The sequence below is a fragment of the Solanum pennellii genome, chromosome 6 (assembly GCF_001406875.1).
Source record: "Solanum pennellii chromosome 6, SPENNV200".
Classification (NCBI taxonomy): domain Eukaryota; kingdom Viridiplantae; phylum Streptophyta; class Magnoliopsida; order Solanales; family Solanaceae; genus Solanum; species Solanum pennellii.
The window spans coordinates 44,406,349-44,423,284 of record NC_028642.1 but is presented as its reverse complement, the minus strand read 5'-3'; the positions used below and the strand labels follow the sequence as shown (position 1 = coordinate 44,423,284).

At 32.9% G+C, this 16,936-nt stretch overlaps 2 protein-coding genes across 2 annotated transcripts; both read left to right on the top strand.

Moving 5' to 3' along the window:
- The first annotated feature begins 60 nt into the window (after positions 1-60).
- Positions 61-465, top strand: LOC107022348. The gene has a single exon (XM_015222986.1). It carries the CDS (start codon positions 61-63, stop codon positions 463-465), a length of 405 nt encoding a protein of 134 aa, XP_015078472.1.
- Positions 466-7,884: 7,419 nt separating this feature from the next.
- On the top strand, positions 7,885-10,497 carry LOC107021177 (putative serine/threonine-protein kinase-like protein CCR3). The gene has a single exon (XM_015221785.2). The coding sequence runs from the start codon at positions 7,995-7,997 to the stop codon at positions 10,344-10,346; it is 2,352 nt and encodes a 783-aa protein (XP_015077271.1). The 5' UTR covers positions 7,885-7,994; the 3' UTR covers positions 10,347-10,497.
- Positions 10,498-16,936: the final 6,439 nt, after the last annotated feature.

Here is a 16,936-nt window from a genome sequence, read left to right as displayed (position 1 = left end):
ATACTATATGAAGAAATTAAACCTACAATACAAGTTATTAAGATAGGTTTAACTAGAGATATGATAATACCAGAAAAAATAGATATACAAGAAGAGATACAGAAGGTGGATATCCCAGATTTTTATGCAAACAAAAGGACTATTGGGATAGCTACTATATTAAATGAGTTATCAAACAACTACCTAAATGAAAATGCAATTTGGAGTTATTACAACAGAGATCAAACAATGATATACTCCAATTGTAAAGATATAAGAGCAGCAGATATGGAAGAAGTACGACAATGGATATTAAGTCTGCTAAAGCCAGAACAAACACCTACAACAAGAGCTATCAGGAAAAATTTCATTTCTCAAGACTTGATGACCAGATACTGCAAACTGATTGGACAAAAGTATCCAGACCATCTATGGTCAAAATACAATGGCGAAGATAACTATGTCCCGGGAGTACAACTGGAATAAACTAAGGAGAAGAAGATAAGACATAAAGATATATGTACAAATTAGTCATAATCATTGTCGGCCATATATAAAAATGTAAAGGCCATTAAATAAAATAGAAAATAGTATGTCGGCCATTTGGCCAAAGTTTATTTTGTTTTCTTGTAAAAAAGTAAATAGTGTCAGTAAGTCCTAATCATAAATAGTAAGAGTCAAGTTACTGTGTAAATAGTAAAGGTCAAGTAACTGTGTAAATAGTAAAGGCCAATCGTCCTTTAGCAAAGATGAAAGGTCATTATGTATGTGTATATAAGGGGCATTTGCCTTCATAAATAAAATATCAGTCTTCCACTACTCTCTTCTCTCTACAATATTCCTCTTTAACGCTTCCACCCAATAGGGCAAAACTCACATAGAGCTTGCTTGAGTGTCTCTGGACCAATGACTCTATCTCTTCCAACAAAGCTCCCTTAGAAGACACCATAAATTGATGTTTAAAATTGAAGCACAAATTGTTAGGATCGAATTCACGCACACACACTAGATGAATGAAGAACACAAGAACTTCAAGAGAAAGAGATGAGAGATCTAGACAGAGAAAGAGAAAACCCAATATTTCGTGGTAACACCCCGTGAGTAAACTTCCACGGCGATGAGGTATATTTATATTAATAAATCAGAGTATTTTTGGTTACAGAAATAAATAGGAAAACCTAAAATAGAGAATAAATAGGAAAACCTAAAATTAATAAGGCTCCACTACCTAACACAAATCACCTCAATACCCCCCCCCCCACCTCCCATTTTACAGAAAAAACTAAAGCCGAGAAGCAATAGAGAAAGTGAGGTGATCCATAACATATAAAGTTTAACAATCAAAATCGAGCCTCTCATACAACCTTAACACACTAATGTCTATAAAGATTCACTTCATCAGTCAAGTAACATGCTAAGCTACTCATATTCATTAACATGACCAAAAATTCACTATGAGCTAGAACTTTCTACCCCAACTTCATTAAGTTCCAAAATAATCAGTTACCCTCAATCCCAAATCAGTTCGAGTCGGCTCTATGAATCCTTTACATCCATGAAATGCCAAAAATGCAGAACACTAATGCAAAAAGAAAGGGAGAAAGTTCTCACCTTTCTTAACATAGTTCTATCAAACTTGAATTAATTGCACAACCTTTCCGCCAAGAAAAAGAATACATCAGTAGTCTTGTTTAGACAAATAAATGTTTAAGTACACATATACTACTCTTATACGTGCTTTAGTCAAGCATCTACTCTTGCATTTCGATTTCATTTTAGTCCACTTCATTCTCCTATTCTCTTTGTTAATTCAAATTTAGAAAAAGTAGTTCACTTTTATTGTGTCTTGTCCATTATAATGTTCCACAGTTTAATTTAACACGTTACTTCTGTAATGACGACATATACCTTAACTTATGGAACATAGAGTTGGTAATACAAAATTATGTGTTTCACATAAATTTGTCTCTGTCATAGTTATATTTAATCTTTTCCTTTTTGTTCTGTCTTAGTTACTGACATGATACAATAGAATAAATTAGAGGTGATCAGCTCCGTGTTGTACTCCTGTTTGCACCTTACTTTGACCGTTCGTTTAAATTTTGTACTTATCTTAACCCTTAGTTCCTTTATGTAGAGTTTTTTTTTTTTTTTATCAAGAGTAGCCTAAATATCATGCCCAATGTATTCATGATGATGCAGTGACTCGAAGAATATGTAAATATGCAGGATTTGTGGACTTTGATCTCAATCAATGCAGTGATTTATTAGGATAAAGGTAAACTGAAATCGGATGAAAGTGACTTGATTAAATATCAAAGTTTTGGTATTGACAATTAATGGGTGTCGTATGCTTGAGTATTATAGTTCCAACAAACATTGCTTTGAGTGTATGTATATAGAGCTCTTGTTTGTATATTTCCATTTATCTTTTGTTATCATATATATGTTCATTTGTGTGCTGCAGGAGTTGATTTTTCTAAATGCTTTAAGTATTTGGTCTACCTCAATGCCAACATATGATGTGCAACAGTTCTCCAAGGTAGGTTCCATCAAGTTATTTGAAAATTTTGGGTTAGAATGTTATGGCATGCTTAAATATCAACAAATATATTTGTAAAATAACATATATCATGCTTGAAATTTGATGCTCATGTCGGGGATGTGAATGATCTTGGCATTGGTTACCCGAAATAGCAATTATGTGTAGTTATGTTGAGATGTAAAGTAGATGATGCTAACATCTATACTCTACTCGCGGGTATCTATAGTTATCAGTTGTGAATTCTTCTAGGAGTAATAATTTGAATTACGTTTGATAGTTGTGTTCTTCTAAGATTAAAAAAAATTGAATTACTCGAGATAATAGATTTAGAGACGAACAAAGTAGTTTAATTTTGAATGATATGAGGCTCTTATGCACTTAATATGCCCTATCAGACACATAGATCTCTGGTATATCTTAAGAAATGAAGATAGACAATCATTTGGACCATGTGTTGTTATTTTTTAGGCATAAAATATATATACATAGATTTTGCCCAAATGTTCTCCCATTGTCTTCCACTGCAGGTGTCTTTGTAATCTAGAGCAAAGATAGTTGTGCCAAGTTCAAGAAGTGCACCATGGTAAACAAGAAGAATCCATAGAATTATGACTAAGGTGTTGTAGGAATATACCCGACAATAACATTCAATAGACTACTTCAATTGATAAATCTTGGTCTACATTTATCCATGATTCCAAATAGAATTAGTTCCATATCATGATGAATATGCATTCAGTTTTTAGCTTTTTAGTTTTTGTAAACAAGTTAGTGATTATGATCCAAATACGAGTAAATGAAGATAGTGTTTGCATGTGCTACTAAAATAACTCGGATACATAATCAATTGGGTTGGACCCTTGCAAAGCACGGGCTTGTTTGTCTAGTTTATATTTATTATATAGAAGAGTTATAACAGGACGACAATGTAACACCCCGTATTCAAAATAGACCAAAAATCAGTTTTTCAGAAAATCTATAGGTGCAACAGACGGTGTCCATCGACAGACCTTAGCCTGACCCACGGTCCGTAATGCACATCCGTCGATGGAGTCAGAAACCCCCACAATCTCAGTCTAGGAAAGTTTGACTAAGAGTCGAATGACGAACGGACCGACCGTCCGTAGGTCAGGCTACAGTCTGTAGTCTGTATCCGTCGATCGACACCCCATTCACCCACTCTCTGAGAAGAATCACGATTGACCAGCACGGTCCGTAGGTGGAAATTTACAGACAGTTAAGGGGGAAACACAGTTAGGTCAACTTCAATTGATCATAACACTTATCACAAAATGAATTAGGTGACCCATTAAGTAACTACAGATAGATATTGAATTATCTTTCCATAGCCACCGACATTGCTAAAAGCAGACCTTCGAGTAAAATGTTATGCCCGATTTAGTAAAGGCCTGTCGAACAGGCCAACCTACGGCCCAAACGATGGACCATCGATGAAACACGGACCGTCTGTCCAGGTCATCGTTTGGTCTTACAACAATTAACCCAGGGGTCTTTCGGTCTTTTCTCACTTCATTTAAACCCTAAGATACATTGTTTTGACCCTAAATCATCAGATTTTAGTCAGTTTAAGCCTAAAAACATAATCCTAAAAACATAATTAAAACTTACACCAAGTCAAATCATTAAATCAAAACTTAAAAAATTATAAGCAAGAAAGGAGAAAAAGGTCAAGAGCCCTAGTTCAAGAATGCAACAAGGTTCCAGCAGTTCCAGCCCCGAAATCTAAGTGTTTCTCCGTGAATTTCATCACCAGATATGTGAGATTTCACTAGTGGGTTCCTTTCACCCATTGGGTCCTTAGTTTTTAGTCAGATTCTTGATTTTCTTATCATGATTAAACCTAGGGTTTCTAGAACTTCGATAGAACTTCATGAATTTATTAATTATATGTTCCAAATCAGATTGTAAAGTTATTATTTAGTATGTCGCATGAATTTCAGAACCCTAGCTTTGTATTTCTTCAATTCTTGAATTACACATGCTAGGTCAGATATTTCTGTTATTCAGTTATACATGCCTCAGTTTTTAATGCATCATTCTCAGATTAAAAGTTGCATTCTCAGTTTGCATGTTCAGTTTTGAGCTATCTAGTAATTACAGAAAATTCAGATATAATCACTTAACTACATAAATCAACGGGATTAGAATAATACCGAGTTGGACTAAGGTTCAGCGTACCCAATTAGTCCCAGAATTACTAGCCAAGTAGGTTATAAGTCCCCTCTGTGGGCAATCAGTTTAGTGATCACGCCAGCATGCCTTTATACCTCTGGCAGGGTATCTTGGGTCCTCTCGATGGGGCGTATACATCGGACTCCACATTTAGCTCATGTGGTTTTATTATCGGTTATTAGTAGCTCCCACGGTTCAGTCAGACTCTCTTGCATTGACCATTTATCAGTATACTCAGTATTCAATTTTAGCATGTTATAAATTGGTCATTGCATACAGTTAGCTCAGAATTCTCTATATCATGTTCAGATTATTATATTTGATTTTGTGCTTGTTCAATTATGTTTTCTTTCAGCTTTATTCTATCCTACATGCTCAGTACCTTTCAAGTACTGATGCATACGTGTGCTACATCTTCTCGTGATGTAGGTTCAGGTTCTCAGCAGATCTCGCATAGATCGATTTCCAATCTTGAGTTCAGCAGATTCAGTGGTGAGTCCTCATTTTCCGAGGACAATAGTCATGAATTTCTTTTAAGTATTTAGTCTTTTAGTTTCAATTTTTGCTAGATTTAGTTGGGCTTGTTCCAGTATTTCTAGTCCAGTTTAGAGGCTATTTTCAGACATAGTTAGTTTCAACTTAGTATGAGTTAATAAATTCTTTGTATTAAACTCATTAATTTCAATTATCTCAGTTATTGAATATGGTACACGTACATATCCATACTTTCTGTCCCATTACTTTCTTGATGATGGCTATTAAGTTGTAATTTTGAAGTCAAAGAGGCGAATAAGAGACTGAATGGAAGCTTTTAAAAACTCGCTCTACAGTTCAGAGCTTTAAGATTTTTAAGGAGAAGTTTGGATCTTTTGAAAATTAGCAACAGGTTGAGTGTTGAGAGAAGGTAAGGCAAAAAAAATGAAAATGGAAAAGGCACCTTAGCTTGACTTTGAAAACTCAAAGGTCAAGTAATGGCAAGGGCCGAAGATATATAGAGAGTAATAAAGGGCAAAGAGAAGCGTTCTAGATTCGAAGATGCAGAATTCCAAGGAAACCGTCAGGTCAATTGAGTGCATTTGAAAGGTGAAATAAATATTGATTGTTGTAGGTAAGTTACTTATTCATTTGAAAGATTATATAAAAGAACTAATTTAAACTTTGTGTGGAAATTTTGATTCATGTCACCAAAAAGGATAAAATCTGCAAGAGGCTCATAAAAAAAAGATTGTTTCCTTAGTTTGTAGTTGCTACTTGAATATGTATGTTAGTGTGTCACTTATTTTGTAGGTCCAACATTTTATATGTTGCGTTTTGTATTGAGTACATTTGGTGCAATGAGTTGCCATTGTTTACTATATCGATTCTAGCCAAATTAGCGTATTCATTCCACATATTCTTTGTTTTGGTTTATCTATCAAATTTTAGTTTGTACAAAGCTCTAGGACATACAAAGAGAGTAATAGTCCTATGCGTAAACTTATAAGATGACATCTTAATATAAGAGTATTTTTTCCTATATTGCATCCTGCAATTTTCAATTCTCAAAAATTTTGTTAATAAGTAGAATTAAGTGTAGAAAAGCAAACATACATTATTACAATTTGTATTTATGACATGTCAGGGCGCAATGTATCAGTATGTCTAAAACTATCCTCTTTCACCCAACAATTTCTCAATCCCAAACTCACTTAAATGGTCAATCATTTAATTTTCATATAGCAAAATGTTGCTAGACTTCAAATTATAATGCACCACCGGCTGTGAATAGACATTATGGAGACTAAATTGGGTATATGGTTGTATGTCTAGTGGTAGTACTTAAGTAGAATGAGTTACATTAGACCTCAAACATACCTAAGTATCTAATAGTTTTAGTTTCATACCTCATTTGTTGTGCTAAGAATTAGTATACAGGAAAATAACTGCTTCGTCATTTAATTAAGAGGTGAACTGGTGAGAAGCGAGTGCTTTGACAAAGCGATGTTAAGCGTGAATTTTAGTATGGGAACATCTTTTTTATATTCTTATACTTCTCCATCTTGCTATGTTTTCTTATTCTTTCTTTTCCAGCGCTCTTTATTGTCTGCGAGATTTGTTTTTCTTTTCTTTCATCTTCTACTTTCTTCATCCTAATTTCAAATGTAACATGTGATTTTGATCAAAGACAATTCAGAAGAAATTGATCACAACATACCAGATGCTCTGTTAGTGTTTGATTTATAAATAGTATATATGCAAGTGTAATTAGTACTTTCACATATGTAAATATTCCACTACAACATCCAATAGTATGAAGTTTGCAAAATATATAGACATTGTGAAGTTACTATGTTTAAGATAGTAATATTTTAATTTACTTTGTATAATGGTGTTTATATGTAGTTTGATCATTTATATTAATCAATCTTAGACTACTAATACTGTACGTTGGGCCAGTATTAGCATGAGCCACACTTATCTAGTAAATAGAACAAAGTGTGACTTCTTTTTCTTCTTCTTTCTGGTTTTATTTTTTTTGGGGAAAGTTACAAAAATACTAGGAATAAAAAGTACACTACAAGTCTTATCAAATCAAATAATTTACAATCACAAGTTTGAATTAATTGCAAATAAATAAAATTGTGCTCGTAAGATGATTGAAAAAGTTGAAATATTTTTATCCAAATATTTTATATTGTTGCATAAAATGAACTTATCTATATAATCTAGTATTTTCAAAAAAGAAGGTCAAAGCAATAACTATCCACATTTTCTACGAGGTCATTTAGCAGCCACAAATTTATCTCATTTGAAACTTAGTCTTTGATCAAGTCATATCTTTATAATTTCAAACTTTAAAATTACTAGAGTATTATTTAACTAATTATACGATAAAAATGTATTTGCACTCAATATTTAATAGTAATTTGTATTCTCCCTTTAATATTTTGTCTATTAAAATTAATATAAATTCTTTATATTGATTACTACCAAATCCTAGTATTTACCCTAATTCTACCCAATGAGAAAAGTAAAAGAGAAATGAAAATTGTAGTCAAGATTCGCCAAACCCCTCTAATCCTAATAAAAAAATTACGTGTGCATTGTGAGTTGTCGTGTTCGATGAAATTCAGCTAGCAATGGACCCCACACAGCCACGTGCGAGGTAGAAAATCCAGCAAGTACCATCTCTTTTAGCTCTCTCTTCACTGTTTTTTAGCTTTTAGCCCTTTTTCCTCAATTTTTTTTCTCTCTCTCTACACACACAGATGACGGAGGAATTGTCAAATATACTTAGATGACGACGCCCTCAGCCGCCGTCGCCGCCCTCGTTTTCACCCTAGTAAATCTCTTCATTTATGTTCAAGCCTTAGGTGGCTCCGCCACCACTCTTGCTGTCGTCTATGGAAGTTCCGCTACTATCTGCGGCATAATTGCTAACCAACCAATACAAACAATCCAATGTTGGAAAGACAACCAATCTATTCCTACACCAATTTCACCTAACGTCTCCTTCGACTTCATCGCCGGCGGCTTCGACGGCTTCACCGCCGTTCGCTCCGGTGGATTTTCACTCCTTTTCTGGAACACGAGTTTCGTCCCCAAACGACTGTATTTCAGCAACTCAAACGTGTTAACAGCCGTTACAATGGGTGGTGACAAAATTTGCGGCATAATGAAGAGTACAAAAAATGTTACCTGCTGGAGAGGCGATTTGAGTGAACCGTCAAATGGGTCATCACAATTTTTATCAATCTCATCTGGGTCTGAATTTTCTTGCGGAGTTTTGGAAAGTTCAAACAGGGTTGTCTGTTGGGGAAATAGTGATATCGCTTCAACTATCCAATCTGAGTTCCGTAATGAAAGGATGATGAATATCTATGCCGGCGGAAGACACGCTTGTGGGATGAACGCTACCGGATATTTAATTTGCAGAGGTGATAATAAAAACGGTCAGCTTGATGTTCCTTCTAATTTGTCTTACGAGTATTTTGGATTTGCTTTGGGGATTAATCATACTTGTGGAATTCGTAGGGTGAATCGCACGGTAGTTTGTTGGGGCGGAAATGGTACATTTTCAAGTAATGTAACAGAAGGATATTTTTTTGAATCAGTTTCAGCTGGGTTAGATTTTACGTGTGGATTAACCACAAGCAATTTTTCAGTGGTGTGTTGGGGGCCAGGTTGGACTAGTAAAATGGTTCCTCAAGGGTTTGCCCTTCCTTTACCCATGATTCTTCCAGGTCCATGTGTACAAAGTAATTGTAGTTGTGGTATATATCCGCAGTCACAAAATCTCTGTTTTGGCAATGGTAATATTTGTAGGCCTTGTGATTTCTCAATTTTAACACCACCTACTTCACTACTACCGCCGCCACCATTGCCACCTTCTTCTTCGCCTTCTAAAAGGCTAAGTAGAGGTTTATTAGCTTTTGCAATTGTTGGATCAGTGGGTACTTTGGCAGGGATTTGCAGTATAATTTATTTTCTGTGGGCTGGTGGTTGTTTTGGAAAGAAGAAAGTACATAATTCAGTTCAACCTACTATTACTGCTACTTCTAATGGTGGGCAATTATCAAGTAGTGGTCCTATTTCAAGATCATCAACTCTTAGGCGTCAAGGGTCGCGGTTGATGAGGCGTCAAAGGAGTGGAACTTCTTCTAAACACGCAGACAGGGCAGAGGAATTTCTGTTTACAGACCTTGCTGCAGCTACTAACAATTTTTCTCTAGAAAACAAGATTGGTGCTGGTAGTTTTGGGGTGGTTTACAAGGGCAAACTACCGGATGGTCGTGAGGTAGCCATCAAACGTGGAGAAACGGGTACAAGAACAAAGAAATTTCAGGAGAAAGAAAGTGCATTTGACTCAGAATTAGCTTTCTTGTCTCGGCTACATCACAAACATTTAGTTAGACTTGTTGGTTATTGCGAAGAAAGGGATGAAAGGCTTTTGGTTTACGAGTACATGAAGAATGGAGCACTTTTTGATCATTTACATGATAAGAACAATGTGGAGAAGAGTAGTAGTATAGTGAATTCTTGGAAAATGAGGATCAAGATTGCTTTAGACGCTGCCCGAGGCATTGAATACCTTCACAACTATGCAGTTCCCCCTATAATTCACAGGGACATTAAGTCATCCAACATCTTGATTGATGGAAACTGGATTGCAAGAGTGTCTGATTTTGGATTATCGTTAATGGGCGATTACAGCAGCAGGCCAATGAAGGCTGCTGGTACAGTTGGGTACATTGATCCGGAATACTATGGTCTAAATGTGTTGACAGCAAAGAGCGATGTGTATGGACTTGGAGTGGTATTATTAGAACTTTTGACAGGAAAGAGAGCGATATTCAAGAGCGAAGAGAACGGAGGTGCACCAATGAGTGTAGTGGACTATGGAGTAGCAGGAATTATGGCTGGAGAATTGAACAAGATTTTGGATAAGAGAGTAGGGACAGCAGAGGCAAGTGAAGAGGTAGAAGCAGTGGAATTGGTGGCTTATACTGCAATGCATTGTGTACATTTGGAAGGCAAAGACAGACCCACCATTTCTGATATTGTTTCTAATTTAGAGAGAGCTTTGGCTGCATTTGATGATAGCCATGGCAGCATCTCTAGTGGTCCAATTTCCTTTGTTTCTGATTGATTCATAATTCCACTCTCTCATTCTTTGTTTATCTTTTGTTACTAGTGTAAAAGACTAGGATTTTTTTTCATTCTAACATCATGTTTAAAAAAAATCTGTAAATTGCCAATTGCTGAAAAAGTTGTTCAAGAAAGATTGCTACTGTTGCTAACTCGAACAAATCAGTGGCGTAGCTATAGCCACCCCGTTGGTCGGATGTGTATATATATATATATATATGTCAAAATTCTACATTTAAATGATATATATTTAGAGCGGTAATGCACAAAAAGTCTCCAACCAAGACTTAGTCGTTAAAAAGTAGAGGATTTTCACTGCTTCCAGATTGGTAAACATAAGTTTCTTCCGAATCTAAACAAAATACTTCTTTCCTTTTAAAAGGAAAAATAGCATAGTTTGACTGGAATAGAGTTTGAAAAAATAAAAAATATTTTTAAAACTCGTGGTTATAAGTATAAAAATTAAAATTAAAATACTGTAAAAAAATTAAAATACTGTAAAAAAAAAGTTCTTTTTAAAACAAACTAACAAAAGAAAGTGCATAATTATTCTTTAAAAAAAAGGAGAATAAATATTTGATTGTTGCAGCTTGTGCTGAATAAAAGGAAGAAAAATACTTTTAATTCATTTCAAATTAACCAAATTTTATTGAGTGAGTAGTAGGAAGTCTAAAAGACGTACCGAACCCAAAAAGTGGTCCACGATTTTAATGTTTTTTCGCTTTACACGACTAATTCCTACACGTTGGGCATGGAAATTGACTTTCAAAATTTCATACTCCTGCCGTTTTAATTTTACTGGCTTATTTTTATTTATTATTATTATTTTATAAATAATTTATCTTTATTTTTATTTATTCTTTTCAATACATTAAAAAAATATTTAAAAATTATATTCTATTCTTAATATTAGATATTTATCCTTCAAATAATTTTTCAACACTAGGACTGTAGAAATTATATAATAAAATATATATGTCAATAATTATTTTTTAATAAACATGTCAAGTAAAAGTAAATAAAAAAAATAATTTAATTTGATTTTTTTTGAATTCTAAACACTATAAATAAAAATTATAATGAAAAGGTTGCTACATACTAAAAATAAAAATAAAAATAAGAAAAAACAAATTAAAGTAGGGGGAATAGTTGTTAAAATTAGTCAATTAAGGCGGTCACCTGTAATCAATTTTCAGCCCCATTGGCCATTAGGGATAATTAATTGAGCCTGATCCCTTAACCGACACTTTATCTTCTTTTTTTTACTAAAAATAAATATCCACGATATTTAATTTTTTTTTAAAAAATGCATGATTATGTTTTTCGAATTTTATTTTTGGTCGGGAGTAACTATTTTTGGAAGAAAAAATGGACGAAATTAAGATAACAAATGTTGATTAAGGATCTATTTGGACATGACAATGTTTTGAAATTATAATAAAAAATAAAATTTATATAAAATTAAATATACAATTTTAATTTTAAAATAAGATATTTTTTTATAAAAATATGAAAAATCCTATATGGTGCAAAAAGAATCAATAATTTCACAATTGTTATACAATTTTACTATCCTAATGCGTCATATTGATCAATCACCAATCTTTCTGTTTTTTTTATAATTAAATGTGCGTAACTTAAATTTTCAAATATACATAACTATATAATTATCCGTTAGTCAATAATAGTACTAACTACTTATCAGTAAAATTTATTCGCATCGAGTATTTATATTAATTTAATATATGCATGTCATGTGTTTAATTTTATATTTTATTTTAATTAATAACATGTATTTTACTTTATTAAATCACGTAATAATGAAATTGAATTAGTTTGATGTATATATTTGATACAGATAAATTTTTTTCCTAAAGTATCCTTAAATACATGATACAAATAATCTCTTATTAACGCTGAGTGAGTATGACTCTTTTTTCACTAAATTTAAAATAATGAATCTTTTTATTATAAAATATAAATTTATGAGTTAAAATTTATATTTATTCTTTTTAAAAATCATGATAATTGTTGGAGAATAGGAAATCTTCCACACTTTTCATTAATTAATAGAGGTTAAATAAAAATGACTAAGAAAATAAATAAGAATATGATGGTAAAAATGCATAAATTTCTGAAGGGGTGCCTAAATAAAAACTGTGACATAATTTTCTCCCTTAAATATGCTTAGCATCAAATAAAAAATTCCACGGGCTCATAATTCGAAATTTAACAGTACTTTAGGAAAATAATAATGGTTATTATGACAAGTTTAGACACTATTCCATCCATTTATTTCATTTGGTACTTTTTGACGTTGTACATTTATTATTACTTCCTTCGTTTAAAAAAGGATGACTTAGTTTGACTTGGAATGAAATTTTTTTTTTTAATTTTGTGGTTCTAAATTAAAGTTATGTCAAATGCATCAACATGTCCTTTAATCTTGTGGTTTTAAACATGCCACGTGGAAAATTAAAGTTAAAATGTTGCTAGGAAAAGGGTCATTCTATTTGATACAGATTAAAAAGGAAATAGGGACATTCTTTTTGAAACAGAGAAAATATAAAAGATAAAATTATGTACGAAGAGGTATTTTTACCAAACTATCCTTTGAAGAAAAATATTTAATACTGAGGGTAAAACATAGAAAGAAATATATATTTTGACACGCCAATAATAATAAAAAGGAAAAATTTATTTTTAAAAATTATTAACAAAGTAAAAAATGAAGTGATGGAATAATTAGATAAAGATTTATATTTGGTGAGCAGTAAGGACGAAAATAAGAATTTTGGGAAAAATAGTATTTGCAGCGGTACCTCTTAAATTGGGGAAATTAATATATAGTATATATTTGTTCGGTTACACATTCTATTTGGTAGTATAAATTGATTAAGGGTAGTAAATGTGGAATTTATTTATGGTCGGTGACACAAGCTCAATTCATTTGCTGTTTGCCGTTATAACTCATTTATTTATTTATGAGAATCAAATTTGTGGCAAACAAATACTATAATTGTATTCATAAGTCAAACGGCAAACATCCATAGTGTTGAATCATTTTAACGTAAGGGAGAATATGTAAAAATTGAAGAGTTATAATGATGCGTAAGAAATTACTTCTTGTTTTGACCGGAATAGAAATTTTCACATGCAATAAGGACTAAGTCAAGTAAGATGTAACATTAAAATTCAAATGAGTAATCAATATGAATTGTGGTGCAGTGACCCAATCTTATATTGAAAGGCAAAAAGCAACTCATTAGAACGATTAGTTTTTAAAAATAATTGAACAACTCATCATGCCAACTTTAATGGTCACATATATTTGCCAGCATAGGTTTTATATTATGGTTCTTACATATGACCCATCCTTGCTTTCCTATCTACAATAATCATGCTTCTTTTATATGATCAAACACTCATCTCTAATATTTGTTTCCACCCATTATTTTATTGATTCTTTTATAATTTAATAAAAAAAACTAAATTTTAGGTTGGATTGTTTTTTTTTTTTTTTAATGTAATTTGTAACATGGAACTGTTAAAAAAAATAATAAGAAATATAATTAAGAAGAAAATAGTTTTGAGGTGTGTATCACTTTTTTTTAAAGAGAGATTGCTCATATATATATTGACATAAAGACAAACAATTCTCTTCAACAACATAATAAAACTCATTGTTTGTTTAAGTGGATTTTTCTTAGGCTACTTATAGAGAATCTTTATATTTTTAGAACTTAAGAGATAAATCTTCGTAAAAGTCCTGTTCTTTCATAAACAGGTGACTTTTCATAAGAGTCATGTTCTTTCACGAATAAATAATTTTTCATAAAGGTTATGTTCTTTTATGAACAAATGACTTTTCATAACAATCATGTTCTTTCACGAATAGATATGTCTGATCAATTTAAGACCTCTATTTATTACAAAATATCATAAAATCCCCACTAGTTCGTAACATTTAACATAATATCATGCATATTAGGGAGCATCTTATAATAGATTTGAATTTTTCGTTAGTGCACATACTTTAAAGTTTTTTAACGTAGTAATTGGTATCTTAAAAGATTTGAATTACAACTTCATGTGTCAAAATAAAAAATATCACACATAATTTTATTTATGGCTTAGCAATCTCAGTATTTCACTTGGCACGTTTACGGCCATGTGTTCATCCTGATTTCATGAATATTTACAAGACCAATCATTTAGATCTTAATTGAAGCGGCATCACTTCAATATACATATAGGTGAAATAACTATGTCTCTGTTATTGTAGATATTACTTATTTCATTAGAATAAATTCAACCTCCATATAGCAATATGCACTATGGAGTAAGTCACTATGCCCCTATTATATCAAGCATTTAACAACTCATCTACTTGTCACATAACAATATGCAGTACACTTGAATCAAGACTCTAAAAAGAAGACTCGTGTTTTAGCAACACAACGTAACTTGTATTATTAGAGTTTATACTAACTAAAAGTTGGGTTCCCGTCACTTACATTTAGTTAAAAGGTTTTAGCCTTACTCATTCAGACATTTGTTGTGTTGCATCTTTTGAATGTAAATTTTACAAGACTAATATAAAATCATAAACAATTTTTTCACATAGGCATGTCACAGATATCATTATTATCCCAATAGCTTAAAATGGTTGCATTAGTTGTGGCTACAACATTTCAAAGTCACATATTTTTTAACCGTTCCATTTCTTTAACATCTCATATCTAGAATTAAATAAGGTTAAACTAAGAAAAAAAAAACAAGAATAATTAAATTTGGAAATAAGTAAGGAAATTTGAAAAATTTCCAGATTTCAAAAGTGAGTTTTGGTCATTTTCAAATGACCATAATTTCCATATCAGGAGGAGTTTGGATAAGTTCTTTATATGGATGGAAATTTCGTCGTAAAATCTTTCCAACGACGCCAAGATTGCTAAATTCCGAGTTCGTATGAGGGAGATATGACCTTCGGAAGGTGGTCTGTTGAGCAGAGGAATTTCCAATCCGGATTCGTTAAGGGCATTTTGGTCTTTTCCTAAATCAATTATTAATTTGATTTTTGGGGTATTAAGTTGGGACCTAAGCTGATACCAATCAGTTTTCACATTTAGAAAATAAATTAGGGGTTTAAAAGAAAAGGAGAAAAGAGGAGAAAGAAGGAGAAGACGCAAGAACACCAAGAATTCGTTGCGAAAATTTCGTCGGGGGTGATCCCTATCAGGTACGTGAGATCATCGATGATGGGTCCTTTCACCACACCCAAATTCTTTTTATCCAGCAATGTTTGAGTTAGTGAATGATGAACATGTAAGTTCTTGTAGAAATATTGTGCAATCGTGTTGATTGAATCGTAGTTCATATCTTGTAGTCTTAATCCATATTTCTGTACAGTTTTTGGGTCTAATATGTGGGGTAATGAAGTATTTGGTGATCCCTAGTGCTTAGGGTGGGATCCATGGGAGTTTAGAAGAGTTAGAAATGAACCGGAGAAAGAAAAGTCGAAAATCGCGTCGGACACCTTTTGGGGCGCCACGCCTGCCAGAGGGCCTCAAGGCGGGCTCTGTCTGACAGGCCCTGGCACGGCGTTCCAGACAGTACACCCCAGACCAGGGTCTTTTCGACAGGCTCTGGCGCCACTGCCTCTCAGAGCGCCTCGACCCCCCGGAGACTCCGTTCTTTTCCTATCTTTTAGTACTAGTTCCTAAGTGATGTACCCTTCATTCCTAGTTGATTTCAACACTCTAAAGTACATCTAAACATCATGAAATTATCCATAAACATGAGATTATGATCCTTGAATTCATAATCCAAATTCATGGGAAGTTAGGATCAAAGTCAAGAAAGTAAGAAGCCAAGTCTAAAGCTATGAGGTGAGTAAAAGTAAAATTTTCAAAGTTCCTAGGGTCTTACTTAAACGTTTTTAATTCGTTTTAAGGCTCAAGTTCGAGTTAAGAAAAAGATTAAAAGTTGAGTTCATTTCTCAAAAAGGTATAAGGGGACTAAGTATTCCTTTAAGACTTAAAGTTTCAAGTTAAGTAAAGAGCAAGAGTTGAGTTCATTTCTCTAAAGTTTATAAAAGGGGGACTAAGTATTCCCAAAAGGTTGATAAATGTTTCACATTTAAGGAAACTATGATTTTCAAAGGAGTTTTGAACTAAAAAGGGGAACATCGATTCCGAAAAAAAGCTTTTTAAAGCTAAAGGGTTCAGTAAATTATCTCAACTCAAAGGAAGTTTTTATTTAAAAACTATGAGCTAAAGTATGTTTAAAGAGTAGTATTGGACACCGATGTGGAAATGAGAGTTCAGATAACTTAAGTTCTCATGTAAACCCTGTAGCCATCTTGGGTATTAACGTGTCATACTTTTTAGATGATCACGTAAGGTTAGCCAGTGGATTCACTAGGTATAGGATGTTCTATGCGACGACAAAGTATAGGACAGTTCTAGCAGCATAGATTAGACGTTGTATCACCACTTAGGCTCATAGTGGTTGTTGTCAGTTATAGAAACTCCCATAGAAAATTATATTACTTTCATATATAAGTAAAGTCGAGTTTATTATTGTTATATC